The 18,554-nt window shown below is 40.9% G+C and overlaps 1 protein-coding gene across 1 annotated transcript; it reads left to right on the top strand.

The window, feature by feature from the left end:
- Positions 1–16,686: 16,686 nt before the first annotated feature.
- On the top strand, positions 16,687–18,032 carry LOC123398438 (peroxidase 57-like). Its single transcript, XM_045092908.1, has 2 exons — positions 16,687–16,949; positions 17,138–18,032. The coding sequence occupies exons 1-2, from the start codon at positions 16,725–16,727 to the stop codon at positions 17,894–17,896; spliced, it is 984 nt and encodes a 327-aa protein (XP_044948843.1). The 5' UTR covers positions 16,687–16,724; the 3' UTR covers positions 17,897–18,032.
- The last annotated feature ends 522 nt before the right edge of the window (positions 18,033–18,554 follow it).

Here is an 18,554-nt window from a genome sequence, read left to right as displayed (position 1 = left end):
TGTTTAAAAAAAATTAAACATTTTTGTAGATGATTGTATTAGTGTCGCAGATATGCATGACAATTTTCGTGTGAAAAGGAGCGGCGGTGTTTCGTCGGCAAAACATAAATAAATTGGGGTAACTTTTGATGTTCAATTTATTTTTTTGCACAAGCCCAAATGTTTAAATTTTTTGCCTAAAAATTTGCAGGTAGTATTTGAATATGGCTAAGAACGCAAATAAATTTTGTCGTGATATTTTTATTTTTATTTTTTTTGGGCCCCGGGAAGGCGGCCTTCACCAGATCCATCTGTGTCTAGGACGGCGTCATGCTGGTGACCGAGCTGTTGCTGCTCGAGTCTATGGTCGAGCTCTTCTTGGTCGTGGCCGAGCTCCTGTTGCTTGCATCCGAGTTGTTGCGGACGCGGCCGAGCTCATGCTTCTCACGCCCAAGATGTGGCGAACGCGTCTTGCCGGTCCCGCTCGATTCCTCGATGGAGGTTGGTGCTCGGGAGGCGAAGGGGCCGACTATAACACGAGCGGTTGGTGCTGAAATTTTCCTCCCGTCAAATCACACGATGGATAGAGAAAATTGCAAATGAGGGAGGAAAAACTGAAAATATAGCAAGCATGGGCCGATATATACAACCCCAAGCAACAGAAATGACGAGGTGGGCTGTTTTATGGAAACGTCCCTGTCTTATAAAACGACGGTTATTTTACGAAATGGAGCAATATACAGGGTCTTATAGAGTTGCTCTTAGTTGACACGCAACACGTGGTCGCACAAGATTCCTTCCGGATGTGATAATTCTAATGTGTAGCAACCTAGCAGCGCGGTTATTACACATCATAGTTGGAGAGGGGATTCTCAATGCAAATACATATAAAACTATAAAAAATAATCATACAAAACGATTCAGTTTTGTTGGTACATAAGAACAATATCACCGAAGGACCGTGTTTCAGTGCTCGAGCTAATCTCTCCTGTGAATGAATAATAAATTCTAAACAATAGCAAACAAAGCAAAAAATAGTTGATATTTTTTTTGCATGAAAGTTGAACAAGTTGTCTACGTGCGTGCAATATGTCATGATGATATGAAATCAGGAGAGTTCTGAAGAAATTGAAGTTTTGAGAAACGTTCATTTTGTTGAAGCATTGATTTTTCTTGCCCCAAACTTCCCCTATGTAATATGATCATGAAACTTTGCAAGCAAATAGAGAATTTGTTCATCTTTCATGTAAAGAAAATCATTTTTAATTTATTTTAGCGTTAATCCATGGGCGGATGACACTAGTAGAAAAAAGTCTTATTTGAACTCCATTTATTTGGTTATTTTTAGAATAATTTAAATTAGGATTTTAATTAAAACAATATTGTTTTGCTTATATAGTTGTTTTAGTCATTTAATTGTTGTTTTTTATTATTTTTAGTTAGTTCTTTCTCTAAATTTTAAAATATTGTAGTATGGTGCATATTAAATGCATAAAAATTCTGGAGTTAAAATAATTTAAAAAAAATCGTTTGTAGCAGATGGGTTTTCGTCTGAAATCTTGATACTTCGAAGCAGATGATCCAGTTTGTACACGAAGTGCATCCAGTTGTTGTCGCAACTCTCTCAACTTTTTAGCACTTGCCATGTGGGTGAAATGATGATACCATGTCAACTTTCAACCTTTTCAGAGTTCATTTGTAGTGCTTTTCAATTTCAGGGTCAATTAGCTCAAAAAAATAAGTAAATGCATGAAAAATACCAAATGAAGTCAGAAAATGTTGAAAATTTATGATGTGGCTTTGAATGGTGCATTTAGAACAAACAAAAAGTATGGAGTTCAAATAAGTTCAAATAAATGAAATCCCTTTGCAAGAGATGAGTTTTCGTTCGAAACCCTCATACTTCGTAAGAGATTGTTCGTTTTGTACACGAACTGCATCCAGTTTTTGTCATAACCCTCTCAAATTTTTAGCACATGCTATGTGGGTGAAATGATGATACCATGCCAAGTTTCAACCTTTTCGGAGTTCATTTGTCGGGCTTTTCAATTTCAGGGTCATTTATGTCAAAAAATCATTAAATGCATGAAAATAGCAAATGAAGTTATAAAGGGTTGAAATTTTAGGATGTGGTTTTGAATGGTGCATATTGAATGCACAAAATGCACAAAAAGTCTCGAGTTGAAATAAGTAAAAAAAATAAAATGCATTTGTAGCAGATGAGTTTTCGTGTGAAATCTTCATACTTCGAAGGACATGGTCTAGTTTGTACACGAAGTGCATCCAGTTTTTGTCGTAACCCTCTCAACTTTTTAGCACAAGCTATGTAGATGAAATGATGATACCATGTCAAGTTTCAACATTTTCAGAGTTCATTATAGTGCTTTTCAATTTCAGGATCATTTAGCTCAACATAGCAAATAAAGTTAGAAAGGGTTAACTTTGGTTTGGTTAACCTTAGATGTGACTCTGGCGGGGACGGTGCTAGCAGATGTAGTCGACGGGTATGATTGGCCTCTTGGCTAAAGGGGGATTCTGAAATTTTGAAACTCTACCCCCCTGTGTGGACCGTCTTTTTTATTTTTGTAGAAAATAAACAAAAATGATAAAATCTTCAAAAAATAAAATCCTTTGAGATATAGTTAGGTTTTAGTGTCTAGTTGGTATAGAAATTTTGAGATATGAATTTTGACCGTTTTTGGAAAAAAAAATGTAAAACGGCCATAACTTTTGCATATGATGTAAAAAAAGATTAATATATCAAAAAAAACTAGAGAAAAATTGGGACTAGATTTCACCCGGGCTTGCGCGGTGAAGTTTTCTCAAATGCTCAAAATTTCAAATATAAAAAAATATTTCAAAACGAAGTTTTTTCAAATATATATATATATATATATATATAATTAAAAATATTAGGTTGTTCCCACGAAGTTATTTTCGTTGTCAGTTTGCAATGCAAGGATAGGAAGACCGAACTGTGTGGTGACGCAAGAATAAAAGGTGGTCAGTGTGGCGAGGGCGTCGGATTTACGATAAAGAGGGAATGTCCACACATAATGAGAAAAATCATCCAATATCACCAATTAGTATGGATAGCCCGTGTTGCTTGCAATCGGGGACGTCCAAACATCACTATGCAATAACTGAAACGGAAAGGTGGAAATAGTTGTAGACACGCTAAAGAGAAGACGAACATGCTTGCCGAGACGGCAGGCCTCACAAGTATGGTCGAGCTCATGATCAACAATGGATTTCAGTAATATCGTGCAATTTCATTTCGATTCTTTCCCTATGAGTACATATTCACTAGTGGAAAACGGGCCTTTAGCCGGGACCATTTAGTCCCGGCTTGCCTCTGGGCCGGGACTAAAGGCCCGGCCACGTCGCCCCAATTCTCAATGCCTCCCTCGAGGATTTAGTCCCGGCCCGTAAGGAGCCTTTAGTCCCGGTTCGTGTCCCAAACCGGGACTAAAGGGCTACGCGGTGGGCAGTGGTGGTGGCAACCGTTCGTATCCCCCTTTAGTCCCGGTTGGTGGCTCAACCCGGGACTAAAGGACTAACACGTGGCCTGCCGTAGTGGTGGCGACGGTTGGTATACCTCTTTAGTCCCGGTTGGTGGCTCAACCCGGGACTAAAGACCCAAACGGTTTCCATCCCGTGTCGTTTCGGGCCATGAAAAGCACGAACCGAAGCATACAGTTGCCATTTCTCTGTTTCTTCTTCTCTCTCGCTCTCCCTCTCTGTTCTTCTCCTCTCTTCTTCCCTTCTCTTCTTCCACCATGCCAACTAGCTTTCATAAGGTGCTCGCACATGGCACGACCATGATCGATGTCGTGTACACGAACCTGAGCAGGGACGTGCCGTTTTTTCTTCAACAGTTGAAGGAAAAATGGTTTGACAACGCAGTGGAACATGAGAAGTTCTTGGGGCTTGATCTGGAGTACACGGCCGATCAACGCGGTGTTGCCGTCATCCAACTATGCTTCGCACGCCATGTCTTGATCTTCCAATGGGCGAGGTAAGTTTTGAGGCTTTCTTTGATCCAAGATAATGACATTGTAAGTTGATTTGTTTCAATCATAGTTGGTTCCCTTCAAATAGTTGTAGTGAAACAATTTTGATTAGTTGAAGGGGAGCACAATCTAATTGGAATAGTGTTCCATAATCTGAAAAATCGTATTAGAATCAACTAGTGTTTAATATGTTCCATTGGAATCATAGTTGGTTCCCTTCAAATAGTTGTAGTGAAACAATTTTGATTAGTTGAAGGGGAGCACAATCTGATTGGAATAGTGTTCCATAATCTGAAAAATCGTATTAGAATCAACTAGTGTTTAATATGTTCCATTGGAATCATAGTTGGTTTCCTTCAAATAGTTGTAGTGAAACAATTTTGATTAGTTGAAGGGGAACACAATCTGATTGGAATAGTGCCATAATCGGAAAAATCGTATTAGAATCAACTAGTGTTTAATATGTTCCATTGGAATCATAGTTGGTTCGCTTCAAATAGTTGTAGTGAAACAATTTTGATTAGTTGAAGGGAACACAATCTGAAAAATCTGATTGGTTCAATATGTTCCATTGAAATCATAGTTGTAGTGATACAATTTTATGCGGTGTTCTTTGATCCAAGGTTATGAAAATTGAATATAGCTAGTGATCTCTCTAGGTTCCATTGGATAGCAATATGATATGTCATAGTCATGAAAATTGCATATAGCTAGTGATCTCTCTAGGTTCCATTGGATAGCTATAGTGATCTCTCTAGGTTCCATTGCATATGTTCTATTTGAATCCTAAAGATAATTTTCTCTTTAGTTGTAGTGAAACATGTTTCCTTATTGCAGCAGTATGTAACATTTGTTCCATTTTAATTTGTTTCTGTTGCAGGAGTGACAAGCATTGTCCAGAACTCATGGACTTCCTTCGCAGCGGCATCACTTTTGCTTCCGTTGACATAAGGAACGACAAGCTGAAGATGAGGCACAGCTTCGGTATTGAGATACCAGTTGGTTGCCTCGTTGATCTCCAAACGATATTCAGGCTTCGACATGACAGGACTTCGATGGCTCATATGGCAGTTGCCTTGATCGACGATTCATATGCTGATATGAAGACCGGTTTCCCAAATAATCAGCACAAACTTTGGGAGAAGGGCCCACTTGATGATATCAACATTGAGTATGCAGCAAAAGATGCATACATTTCATACGAGTTGTACCGCAAGATTCGAGTCGTCCACTATCACCTCGAGGAAGGTGGACATTCTGATTTAGATGATTCAGACGAGTAGTGTTCTGAACGTCGAACACTTATATATATATCTATGGTAGCTATTATTATGTATTGTTTGGACTAGTATCATGAACTTCTTGGACCAATTTGTATATGTCTAATTTCTGTTTGTGCCATTATAGTTTCCAAATTTGAATGGTTTAGCCCTTTCTAACTTCATTTTCTACTTTTGAATGGTTTAGCCCTTTCTAACTTCATGGTATCATGCATTTCGACCAGATATATATACAAAAAGTCTTCAGTTCAAATAAGTTCAAAAAATGAAATCCCTTTTGTAACAAATCTGTTTTTGATTAAAACAGTCATTTAAAAATGAAAGACCATTAGTCCCACGTGGCGTGCAGCGGAACCACGTGGCGTGCCGCAGAACCACTTTTGTTGTGGGGGTCGCTTCTCCTTCTTCTCCTTGTGCTAGATATTGGTTATGCACTAGGGGAAGTAGGAGTAGCGACCATCATCGACGGTTAAAAAATCAGGTGAGCTAGTGTTCACCATATATGAGAGAAGAAGAATGTCGTCTCTTATTGTGGGGGTCGCTTCTACTTCGAGAGAGATTGTCCATTTTGTGATGTGCCTTTGAATGGTGCATTTTGAACACACAAAAAGTATGGAGTTCAAATAAGTTCAAAAAAATGAAATCCCTTTGTAAGAGATGAGTTCTCGTTCGAAACCCTGCTACTTCGAGAGAGATTGTCCGTTTTGTACACGAACTGCATCCAGTTTTTGTCGTAGCCCTCTCAAATTTTTAACACATGTTATGTGGGTGAAATGATGATCGCATGCCAACTTTCAACATTTTCAGAGTTCATTTGTAATGCTTTTCAATTTCAGGGTCAACTAGCTCAAAAAAAATAAGTAAATGCACGAAATATACCAAATGAAGTCAGAAATTGTTGAAATTTTGTGATGTGCCTTTGAATGGTGCATTTTGAACACACAAAAAGTATGGAGTTCAAATAGGTTCAAAAAAAATGAAATCCCTTTGTAAGAGATGAGTTCTCGTTCGAAACCCTGCTACTTCGAAAGAGATTGTCCGTTTTGTACACGAACTGCATCCAGTTTTTGTCGTAGCCCTCTCAACTTTTTAACACATGCTATGTGGGTGAAATGATGATACCAAGCCAACTTTCAACATTTTCAGAGTTCATTTGTAGTGTTTTTCAATTTCATGGTCAACTAGCTCAAAAAAAATAAGTAAATGCACGAAATATATACCAAATGAAGTCAGAAATTGTTGAAATTTTTTGATGTGCCTTTGAATGGTGCATTTTGAACACACAAAAAGTATGGAGTTCAAATAAGTTCAAAAAAATGAAATCCCTTTGTAAGAGATGAGTTCTCGTTCGAAACCCTCCTACTTCGAGAGAGATTGTCCGTTTTGTACACGAACTGCATCCAGTTTTTGTCGTAGCCCTCTCAACTATTTAACACATGCTATGTGGGTGAAATGATGATAGCATGCCAACTTTAAACATTTTCAGAGTTCATTTGTAGTGCTTTTCAATTTCAGGTTCAACTAGCTCAAAAAAATAAGTAAATACCCGAAATATACCAAATGAAGTCAGAAATTGTTGAAATTTTGTGATGTGCCTTTGAATGGTGCATTTTGAACACACAAAAAGTATGGAGTTCAAATAAGTTCAAAAAAATGAAATCCCTTTGTAAGAGATGAGTTCTCGTTCGAAACCCTGCTACTTCGAGAGAGATTGTCCGTTTTGTACACGAACTGCATCCAGTTTTTGTCGTAGCCCTCTCAACTTTTTAACACATGCTATGTGGGTGAAATGATGATAGCATGCCAACTTTCAACATTTTCAGAGTTCATTTGTAGTGCTTTTCAATTTCAGGGTCAACTAGCTCAAAAAAAAATAAGTAAATGCACGAAATATACCAAATGAAGTCAGAAATTGTTGAAATTTTGGGATGTGCCTTTGAATGGTGCATTTTGAACACACAAAAAGTATGGAGTTCAAATAAGTTCAAAAAAATGAAATCCCTTTCTAAGAGATGAGTTCTCGTTCGAAACCCTGCTACTTCGAGACATAATAGTTTGGATAGTCAAATTCTCATATAGTTTTGCATTATTTATTCAATTTGAAAACTTTTCATTATCATAGTTTTGTCAAATTCTCAAATATGCAAAAAGAATTTTTAATAAACATAGTTTTTAATTGAAAAAAACAAAATAGATAATAGTTTGGATAGTCAAAATTATTAATTATGAAAATAAAAAATAGTTTTGCATTATTTATTCAATTTGAAACACTTTTCATTATCATAGTTTTGTCAAATTCTCAAATATGCAAAAAGAACTTTTAATAAACATAGTTTTTAATTGAAAAGAACAAAATAGATAATAGTTTGGATAGTCAAAATTATTAATTATGAAAATAAAAAATAGTTTTGCATTATTTATTCAATTTGAAACACTTTTCATTATCATAGTTTTGTCAAATTCTCAAATATGCAAAAAGAATTTTTAATAAACATAGTTTTTAATTGAAAATAACAAAATAGATAATAGTTTGGATAGTCAAAATTATTAATTATGAAAATAGAAAATAGTTTTGCATTATTTATTCAATTTGAAACACTTTTCATTATCATAGTTTTGTCAAATTCTCAAATATGCAAAAAAAAATTTAATAAACATAGTTTTAAATTGAAAATAACAAAATAGATAATAGTTTGGATAGTCAAAATTATTAAATATGAAAATATAAAATAGTTTTGAATTATTTATTCAATTTCAAACACTTTTCATTATCATAGTTTTGTCAAATTCTCAAATATGGAAAAAGAATTTTTAATAAACATAGTTTTTAATTGAAAATAACAAAATAAGTTAATAGTTTGGATAGTCAAAATAATTAATTTTAAAAATAGAAAAAAATTGAAACTATATGAGAAATCATAGACAAAATTCAACCTGAATTCAAAGTGAACTCACTTTGAATTCAGATTGAATTTTCTCCACAATTTCGAATATAGTTTCAATTTTCAGTAAGTTTAGGCCCGTAAGCCTGCTTTAGAGAGGAGCTCGATGGACAAGCTGCGACGGGGCTTATAAACAAGTGTTAGTCCCCCTCGCTGGGTGAGGTGAGACTAAACTTATCGTGCAGCCGAGGAGGGGCTTTAGTCCCGGGTGGAGCCACGCCCCGGGACTAAAGACCCCCTTTAGTCCCGGGTGGAGCCACGCCCCGGGACTAAAGACCCCCTGCTTCCCGCCTCTTGGTCTGCCCGAAAAGAGGCCTTTAGTCCCGGGTCGTGGCTCCACCCGGGACTAAAGGGGGTCTTTAGTCCCGGCTCGAGCCACGCACCGGGACTATAGATCCACCTATATAAGCGGGACTTCGAAAATTTCCAACCCAAATCGTCCATTTCTCTTCTTCTTCCTCTCGTTCTCGTGCCCGACGCGGCACAACGATGAACTCGACGACGCCGTCAGGCTGCCCGCCGTCCTGCTCGCCGCTGCCTGCCATCGACCGTCCTCCTCGCCGCCGCGCCATCCTCCTCGCCGCCGCGTCGTCCTCCTCGCCGCGCGCCGTCGACACCTAGGCCGGTAAGCCCCCCGCCCCCTCCTCCCCAACACTCCGACCAATAGAAGAAAAGAAGAAAAAGGAGAAGAGAAGAAGAAAAGAAGAAAAAGAAAAACATATTTTTTGTCATTTAATTCCTATTGTTAGTAGGTTTGTGCTAGATTATTAGGGTTAGTAATATTTAGAATTAGGTTAGGGTTATAAGAAGAAGAAATATGAACAAAAACAAGAAAATAAGATTAGGAAAAATGAAAATAAGAAGAGGAGGAGAAGAAAAGAAGAAATAGGAGAATAAGAAGAGGAGGAGAGGAGAAGAAGAGGAAAAATAGAAGAAGAGGAGAAGGAGAAGAAGAGAAAAAATTAGAAGAGGAGGAGAGGAAAAGTAGAAGAAGAGCAGAGGAGAAGTACTACAAGAAGAGGAGAAGTAGAAGTAGAAGAAGAAGTAGTAGAAGAGGAGAAATAGAAGAAGAGGAAAAATTAGTTTAGGGTTACAAGAAGAAGAAATATATTTTTTGTCATTTAATTTTGCTATTGTATAATGTATATGCTTAAGTGTTAATAGTGTTTCTTAGATTATTGCTTAATTTTGCTATTGTATATGCTCAAGTGTTAATAGTTTAATTTTGCTATTGTATATGCTTAAGTGTTAATAGTTTATTTTTAGCAAGAAAATTAATAGAACTAGTTTATTTTTTTAGTTCATTTTACGATGCCTATCCCGCATCCTCGTCGTCGACTCGGCGGAGGACACCTGCTTGATCAGAGGGGCCCTGTCCGGGACTGGGCTCCGCCCGGCTGGTATTGGGAGGTGCTACCTTCCGGGGGGCGTAGGTTGGTGAGGAGCCAGCCCGTCGTTGACCCGATCCTTGTTTGGTGGCGGTCGCGTGGGCCAGTGAGGGTGCCGAGGCTTCCGGACACCGCGGAGGTGGTACATCACCGTGTCAGCGAGGAGGATGAGCACGTCCGTCGCTACATGGTTGCGTTGGAGGGCAGGTTCGAGCATACCTGGCAGGTTCTTCGGGGATCTCACTGGAGCTATGATCCTGTGATGGTTCCTTCTCTTTGGGTGTCCACCGCCCGCGCCGATACCCGTTGGGCGCTACGGTTCTAGATGTATGAGTGATGATATATGTATGATAGTATTCGAGGAGTATTAGTGATAATATTCGACGATGTACGGACAAAAGTGATGATGTATTAGCTTATAATTGAATGCATGCTAATTTGAATACTACTTTATTTTACGATTTGGTTTTGCTTATTGAATGCTCAAATTGGAAAAGTACTCCTACTTTGAATACTATGCAGAAATCTAGGAGTCCCGGGTGGAGCCACGACCCGGGACTTAAGTTGTTTTGGAACGGAGTTCCTGATAGAATAATTCTTTTTTGGTACAAAGGTTAAGAGAATCCGTTTTTTGCAGAACTATGGATCCACATATCAGGAACCTCGAAGAGGAAGAACTTCTCGAAGATATAATCAAAGACGGCCCCGACGTTGAACCAGCTGAATCTCCGTCGTCATATCTAAACCAGGACGTTGGAATAGAGGTCGAGCGACACGAAGATGAAGCCGATGGGGCAGGAGATAGGTCCAATGACGGAGAAGGTGATAGCTCCACTGATGGAGAAGCCGGTGAAGAGGAGAAGTCCGGCGAGGTATACATATGAAGTTCGACAATCACTTGTAATATGTGAAAAATATTGGAGATAGCTCTATATTGTATACATATACATTCATTTGACGAATGTTTCTCCCTCTTAGGCCTCCACATCGAGCAAAACTACGAAACGAGGCCCGACTAGAAAGTTGGATGCACTGACGCATTACACATTTGAGGTGATATTTCCTACGGGCGAACCCAAGCTTCCTAAGAATGCTGCTGACACATTTAAGAAGCAACGCGGAGTTCTTGTTAGGGATCACGTCCCGATCAGCGTCCGGGAGTGGAACAAGCGCAAAGGGGCAGCCGATAGTGACTATGTCGCCGAAAGGTACAAAGATAATCTTTGGAATGATCTCATGTCACATTTCAACCTGCCAGAATGTGAGAATGAAGACGCCGCAGACAAACTGAGGGCCAAAGTCAAGCAGTGGACTCTGAAGAAGATGGCCGAACTGTTCCGTAGCTGGAAGAAGAAGCTATGGAAAAACTATCTGAAGACAAAGAAAGTGCCAGTATTCGTGGGGTATCTAGCCAAGCAGGCGAATCACTGGAAGGCATTTCAAGAGTACAAGGAGTCAGAAGATGCCCAGGCATTATCATAAAAGAACAAGATAAATGCCGACAAGAAAAATATCACCACAAGCTGGGGCCAGGGGGCTATGAGACTGCCATCCCAAAGTGGGATAAGAAAGAGCAAGATCTGATAGATAAAGGCATCGTACCTGAACCACTCCGTGATGAGTGGGAATTGATAGCAAGAAATTGGTTCCTTGCGCATGGTGGGTCGTACGACGAAACAACAAGGGACCTCATCTGCAATGACGAGCTTAGGATACCCAGGGAGAATTGGAAAAGGATAGTGAAAGAAATTAAGGAGGGACAAAGAAAGTTCACTGCAGATAGAGATAAAGATTTGCTCACACTGGTCCTCGGCAATGACGAACATGGAGGACGAACGCGAGGCATCGGTCCTTCTTACCCTTGGTGGCTTGGGTTTGCCAGAGACCAAGACACTTACAGAAGCCGAGAGAGAGCAAAGAAGTGGCAGCAGGATGAGGAGAATGACAAGTTCAACCAGTTGCTTGCCAGGATTAACGAGCAACAGAAGCAGATTGATGAGCTTAGAGGAGTACCGCGCCAGGAAGATCCTGCACTTGATATTACCGGCGCCCCATCTAAGCGGAAAAGCAGCGTGGCTGAATCTGAGGCCCCGCCCGACGATGAACGAAGAATGATAGAGGGCGGTCCCGGCTACCCCGTGGATGGAATCAAGGAGTCAACATCATGTGAACTCCATCAGAAATTCAAGAACATATCCATGAAGGTGGCCGGCGGACAAGCTTTACCTTCTGGCCCTGATGCACGCTGGCATGGCCGTGAGATTCCAGCTGGCTTTGCTAAAGTCGGGGTGGATGAAATCATGACGGGGTTTAATGATATGGAGCTCGACATAGCTGGACCTGAAGATGAGAGGACACTCGGAGAAGTACTGGGTGGAGTCATCCTATGGGACAAGAACTACATCAAGCTTTCCAGGCTCGGCCCCAAGGACAACACCGCCTCCGAGTCGTCGCAGGTCACTTACACCTCCATTACCTCCAAGCCCTCCACATGACGTCGGCCAGCACAACACGAGTCCATCTCGATCACCGCCGCCGGACTTGGGTCGTCCGTCTCCGCCGCCGCCCGCACATGATACTAAGTGGAAGCGTGCCAGTAAGAACGCTCCGTCGATGATTTCTAAGCAACGGAGCTCCCCAAAGCGCAAACTGTCGCCCCTCCCAAAGGTACCTCATGCTAATCTTCCTATCAGACCTTATGATCGTACCCCCGAGGAAAACACCAAGATAGCAAAGGAACAGCATGATGCGCAGATGAAAAGGAAGGAACCCGAGCCCCGCCCGGAATACACCGAGAACCAAATAGCATGGGCAAAAGACTTCATAACCCTTCCATCACAGTATGACTTACACTATAAGCCTGATGACTATACACGCACATTGCAGAAGGGAGTGAAAAAGAGCAGCTCACGTGCAAGTGCAAGTGGGAGAAAATCAAGTTCAACTACAAGCAAGAAAAAATCAGACGTTCCTCAGCTTGGACAACAGGCCAAACAGTCGATCTCACCCCTCAATGTGTTAACCGAGAATGTTCCCTCTCCGGTGCAGGGGCAAGCTTTTGAAAGAGCAAAGGAGTTGGCGGATGAATGTGGTATCTCGGTTGAAGATTTGCTGGCTTCCCAAGACGACAGGATACCCAAGGCTGTGGTAGCCCCTAAGCCACAGTTTGTCATGGGCGAGCCTTTGGTCAGCAAAGATGATCTCCCAACAAATATGCGTTACTTGCATAAATGGTACTTAAGTGAATCAAAGAATGGGAGAACGATGATCATGCTGAGTGTCTCACGGGAGTACTACGGCCGCTCCGAAGAAATCCATATCGAGTTTGATGAACTCTTTCAGATGTACAATGGCGACGCCCTCGACAAATCGCTTATGAGTTGCTATTGTTTGTAAGTTTTTCAATTCGTTGTCTACATATAACTTGTTTAGTTATTTCAATTCATTGTCTATATATAACTGGTACTCTATTATGCAGAATGAAGATTCTGGAGTGTAAAAGTAAGAGCATCCTAAATATTGGGTTTATTGACCCAGATAAAATACATATAGCGACGCTAACTGACAAATCCAAGGAGACGGAGGAAAACCTTCTAAGGTTTCTAACAGATCAAAATTGATGTGACCACATACTGTTTCCATACAACTTCAAGTGAGGGTCTTTACTCTGTTGTGTCCATTCACTTATAAGTGTAATTGGTAAGTTACTGACATATATATATATATATATATATATATATATATATATATATATATATATATATACATACACACACATGTGCAGCTTCCATTGGATTCTGTTGGACATTCAAATTGATAAGGGAAGAGTTGATGCCTTCGACCCATTATCGAGACCCTTGGAACAGTTCCAAAGCCTGCAGGACATGCTCAAAGGGTAATTTTAATCATTCTTGCGCTCTATCGGTCTCTTTCGATGATTTTCTGATATATCAATTAATGAAAAACTTAGCAAATCATTATCCTTGTCGGGCAGGGTTTGGAAGCGGTTCAAGTGCGTGACTCCCGGTAACTTTCCTGAGAAGCTGACCTTTAGAGCGGCTCAGTTAAGTAGTAGTATAATATACTTCTATTAATTTTCAATACATTTATGATGCTAGATTATTATTTTGATTATATATATTCTATTCTCGTAAAGTGCGACCAGCGGCCACGGGGAACGCATCTATGCGGATACTATGTTTGCGAGACCATTCGCACGTTTACCTCTGAGTTTAAGCATCACAGATTCGACGTAAGCAATGAACATTCACACCTCTATTTTTACCCGTCATTCTTTGTTATCATGATTGATATTCATATTCATCTCCTCTACTTATATAGCACACGGCCATGAGGACGAAGGTCCTACCAGAGCAACGCGCGATTGCTGTTGCAGAGGAGCTTGCGGGATTTCTGAGGACGAAAGCTATAGAAGACAAAGGACGATTTAGTGTAGCTAAGGGTCATTACTGATGTTCGTCCATGTAATCGAATAGACGGGCTCTAGTCCCGATAATTCAGATCTCCATATAATTGTGTATATATATGATCGCTTGTAAGATAAGTTAATCTTATATATATATGCATAATTATTTCTATTTAAATTATATGAAAACTAATTCCCGAACACCAAACGAGGCATCACGTTAATCTCCCGAACACCTAAACCCTAAAACCCTAAAACCCAAAAATAATTTCATTCAAAAATAATCCAAAAACCAGCAAAATCTGAAAAATCTTTAGTCCCGGTCCGTGTAACGAACCGGGACTAAAGGGCCTGCCCCTGGGGCGCTACGAGGCGCCCACGTGGAGCACCTTTAGTCCCGACTTGTAAGAGGGCCGGGACGAAAGGTTAGGCCTTTAGTCCCGTCCCTTTAGTCCCGGTTGATGAACCGGGACTAAAGCCCCTTACGGGCCGGGGCTAAAGGCCCCGTCTCCACTAGTGATTTAGAGATGCAATGGTTGGCTAGTTTTTGCCAAAGACTTGTCTGCCCTTTTTAGATCATACGTGTATGCTTTAGTATAAACTTGTATCATTACATGACTTTTTTTCAATTGGGAAACATAATTTTGAACTACACGTCAATGGTGAATGGACACGTCGCAATGTACATATATGACTGGTATTAAAATAGTTCCCACCGTCTAGATAACTAATGTATATACATGCTCTTGTTTAGATTTGTTTTGAATTTGGAATCTGAGGCAATGAATTGATCTGGCGTTCGGCTTACTGGAGCAGCCAAGTTATTCTGGTTGGTGCTTGACCTCACGTTTTGGTCTGCTGAAAGAGAAGTACTGAAATTACAGTTTTTCTTTACCAATGTTTACCATCACCAATTTATTTTATTATTTTTTAAAAAGGAGGAGTATCCCTGTCTCTACCACAAAATGATGCATGCAGTCATATATTCTTTAAGAAAGATTCAACATAAGTGTGCAATGTCATACAAAGTCTCGTTTCTAGATAAACATAACGAGATATAGTAGAAGTCCCAACCGGCTAACCATAGAACTATATGCGTGACCACCTTTTCTATTGTTGGACCGCTATTCAAATCGGTTATAGATATCTCGTGCTACCATCTTTCATAGGTTGCAGCCATAAGTCATATGTTCATTGGCACGGACAAAGCCAACATGCAAGCATAGGGGGGCAAGTTTGTTCATCGAGGGGGCAAAGTTCATATGAAGTAAAAAAATTAGCTACAACAACCATTATTATAGTAGAAAAATCAATTTGTTAGGGGGGCTACCCCCGTTGTCCCCCCCCCCCCTAGAATCATCCCTGTTCATTGGGTTCCACAAAACTGAGTAACAAACACGTATGGTTCCACGTAGTTGCCTTTTAGATAACCTGCAAAAAAATTGTGATATTACATGTATTAAAAGTGACATCATTTGATAGATCCATATGGACCAAAGTAATGTGCATACTCCAACTTAACTATGTGCCGCAAACTTAGACTCTAACCTGTTTAGCCAAGTCCCAATAATGTGGGAATGTTATCGGGAGGACTAAGGTTAAAAGCTACCTGAACCGTCCGGCCACAGTAGCCTGACAAAAGGATAGTCAATAAACAAATGTTGGATTGACTCATCATTGTCACAAATATAGTACAGTTTGCTACCCTCTCAATTGCGTTTTATAAGATTATCTTTAATAAGAATCATCTGTTTGTGTTCAAACCACATAAAGATTTTTATCTTGAAGGAAACCTTTATTTTCCAAATATGTAGAGAGTGGTGTTTATCATTTATGTATACGTAGACTTCACTGAGTATACATCTGACGCCAAAAGTTTCTAACGCAGTGTTTCTGGTTTATTAGGGAGGTTAATATGCATCAACCTACTCATAAGATGTAACCGTCTATCCCATTTGGCTCCTATGAGTAACCTTCTGAACTGAATGCCGCAAAAACAGTAAGTACATTATTTTCTTTTCAAGATCCCCAACGCTTCCATTTTCTCTCCAAATTTTCCAAATGTACTTTCCTTTTGAATCTATCCTGGTTTTAAAATTTGTTCCTTCAGAATTTGAAAGGCTAATCACCTGCAAAAAAAAGGAAAGACCACCAATTTCTGGGTCAAATCAAACTAAGACTAGCTGTAATCAAGCTAGATAATTGCATACAAGTGGTATCATTTTTAATGCCTTGTGCAACTTTTGAATGTTATATTTGAAACATTGACAATGGTGAGGGACATACTCTTTTGATTGGTACTCTTATATGTAACTTTCAAGACAAACAATTAATTCTTAGTCAGTTCTGTTTTTAAAGGAAACACTATCGAAGAGACACCGTATACCACACTGGATATCATGGTTGACATCCTTGCCAACAAAAATCAGGATGCCTCCAAAGGTCCCGAAATCAAACCACAATATTATAGTACTAATTTCGAGCAAGGGGCAGCAGCTAGCACATACCCACTTGCTTAATTGAGAAAGAATGGAATCTACGTACGTGATCTCCACGACCAAACATCCGACAACTTCAAGGAGACCGTGTCCTCCCCTAACCTATAGTATAAATAGGATAGACATAATCACATTGCTTCTCACACCTCATAGAGCTCAAGCACCAAGGGTAGCAATTATCTAGCTAGCTAGGTAACGATGGAGCATACAAAGGCAGCAGTGCTAGTGGTGGTGCTCGCCGTCGCCGTGCTTGGGCTTGCGACCGACGGCCAGGCGCAGCTGCAGAATGGGTTCTACACTGGCAAGTGCCGTGGCAACGACGTGGAGGCGGTGGTCCGTGGTATCGTCAAGGCCCGCTTCGCCCAGGACAGCGCCATCGTCGCCCACCTCCTACGCTTGCTGTTCCACGAGTGCGGCGTCAATGTATGTATTGTGTATAGGAGTATTATAGTACAGTAGTCATTATATTATACTAATGTGCTGTTTGATTCATACGTGCGCGCCATTAAATCTTCTACAGCACATCCACAGATAGATCGACTAACAAATCCGGTTTTTTTCCTTATTTCAAAACGGAAAACTAATCTGTTGGACTATATATACGTGTATAGGGCTGCGATGGCGGGCTGCTGATCGACGGCACCGGCACAGAGAAGACGGCATCACCAAACCTGAGCGTGAAGGGCTACGATCTCATCGCCACCATCAAGATGGAACTTGAGAGGCGGTGCCCCGGCGTGGTATCCTGCTCCGACATCGAGATCCTCGCAACCAGGGACGCCGTCAATGCATCCACGGGACAAGGATACGCGGTGCGCACCGGACGCAGGGACCGCCGGCGGTCCATAGCCACCGACATAAACCTTCCGGGGCCAGATTTCACGGCCCCGCAGGCAGCTGCTTTCTTCCGCACCCTCGGCCTCAGCTCGGACGACATGGTCGTTCTGCTGGGCGCGCACACGGTTGGAGTCACTCACTGCAGCATGATCAAGAAGAGTCGTCTTTACAGCTACGGCGGCAAGGCTGGTGCAACGGACCCGAGCATGGACCCGGAGCTAGCGTCCATATACAAGACGTATGTGTGCCCTAACACGGCATCATCCGATAACAACATCGTGTTTCTAGACGACCGGTCCAGCGCGTCCAAGCTGGACAACAGCTTCTACAAGATGTTGCAGCGCCGCCGCGGCGCGCTCATGGTCGACCAAAACCTCTACGGCGACGGCTCCACGCGTTGGATGGTCGACAGGCTCGCCAATACCGACCATTTCCGTTGGCTCTTCCCGCAGGCGCTCGTGAAGCTCGGGGAGGTCAACGTGCTCACCGGCACACAGGGAGAGGTCCGCAAGCTCTGCAGCAAGTTCAACTGATGATATCATCATCATTTTCTGAGGAAACATCCGATAAGGGCGAGACTTTTGTGTTTATTTCCAGTCGGATTGGTTGTATTTTTATCTCCTTTTTGGTTTTATTCGGACTCATCTTGATGTACTTACTTCTGACCGCACCTTCCATTCTTTTGATGTGCGTCGTATTGATTACTTTCTAATAAAATGTTATCTTATATGATCGAGATCAACAATAACAGGATAGATGTTGTGCACATATATACGTTTCAGTCACATATCTCTACTATTATATATAAAAGATCTACTCCCTCCGTTGCCCGCAGGTGCCCTCTTGAACATTGGCCGTGAGCACCGCTGGCCGCTCGGACCTATGGCCACCGGCGCCCTAGAGCTCACGCCTCACGCCGTCGATTTTTCCTAGGTGGCTAGCTTGGCATTTTACACATTCAAGTTGTTTAAATAGCGTTTGATTGTACGTAATAATTATATGCACGTGTCTTTCTAAAAAGACAGTATGAAAAAATTATATTAGCAGAAAAAGTCCTTGTAATGTACTTCCTCCGTTCGGAAATACTTGTCCTAGAAATGAATATAATTGATGTATCTATAACTAAAATAAATCTAGATACATTCATCTCTAGGACAAGTATTTTCGGACGGAGGGAGTACTAAATTAGTA

The sequence above is a fragment of the Hordeum vulgare genome, chromosome 5H, assembly GCF_904849725.1.
Source record: "Hordeum vulgare subsp. vulgare chromosome 5H, MorexV3_pseudomolecules_assembly, whole genome shotgun sequence".
Lineage (NCBI taxonomy): Eukaryota > Viridiplantae > Streptophyta > Magnoliopsida > Poales > Poaceae > Hordeum > Hordeum vulgare.
The sequence above is the reverse complement of the archived record's forward strand: the minus strand, read 5'-3'. Positions and strand labels throughout refer to the sequence as shown.

Coding starts and splice junctions, on each gene's coding strand:
- LOC123398438 (XM_045092908.1), top strand. CDS start 16,725: ATGGAGCATACAAAGGCAGCAGTGCTAGTGGTGGTGCTCGCCGTCGCC. Junction 16,950..17,137: donor TCCACGAGTGCGGCGTCAAT/GTATGTATTGTG, acceptor ATACGTGTATAG/GGCTGCGATGGCGGGCTGCT.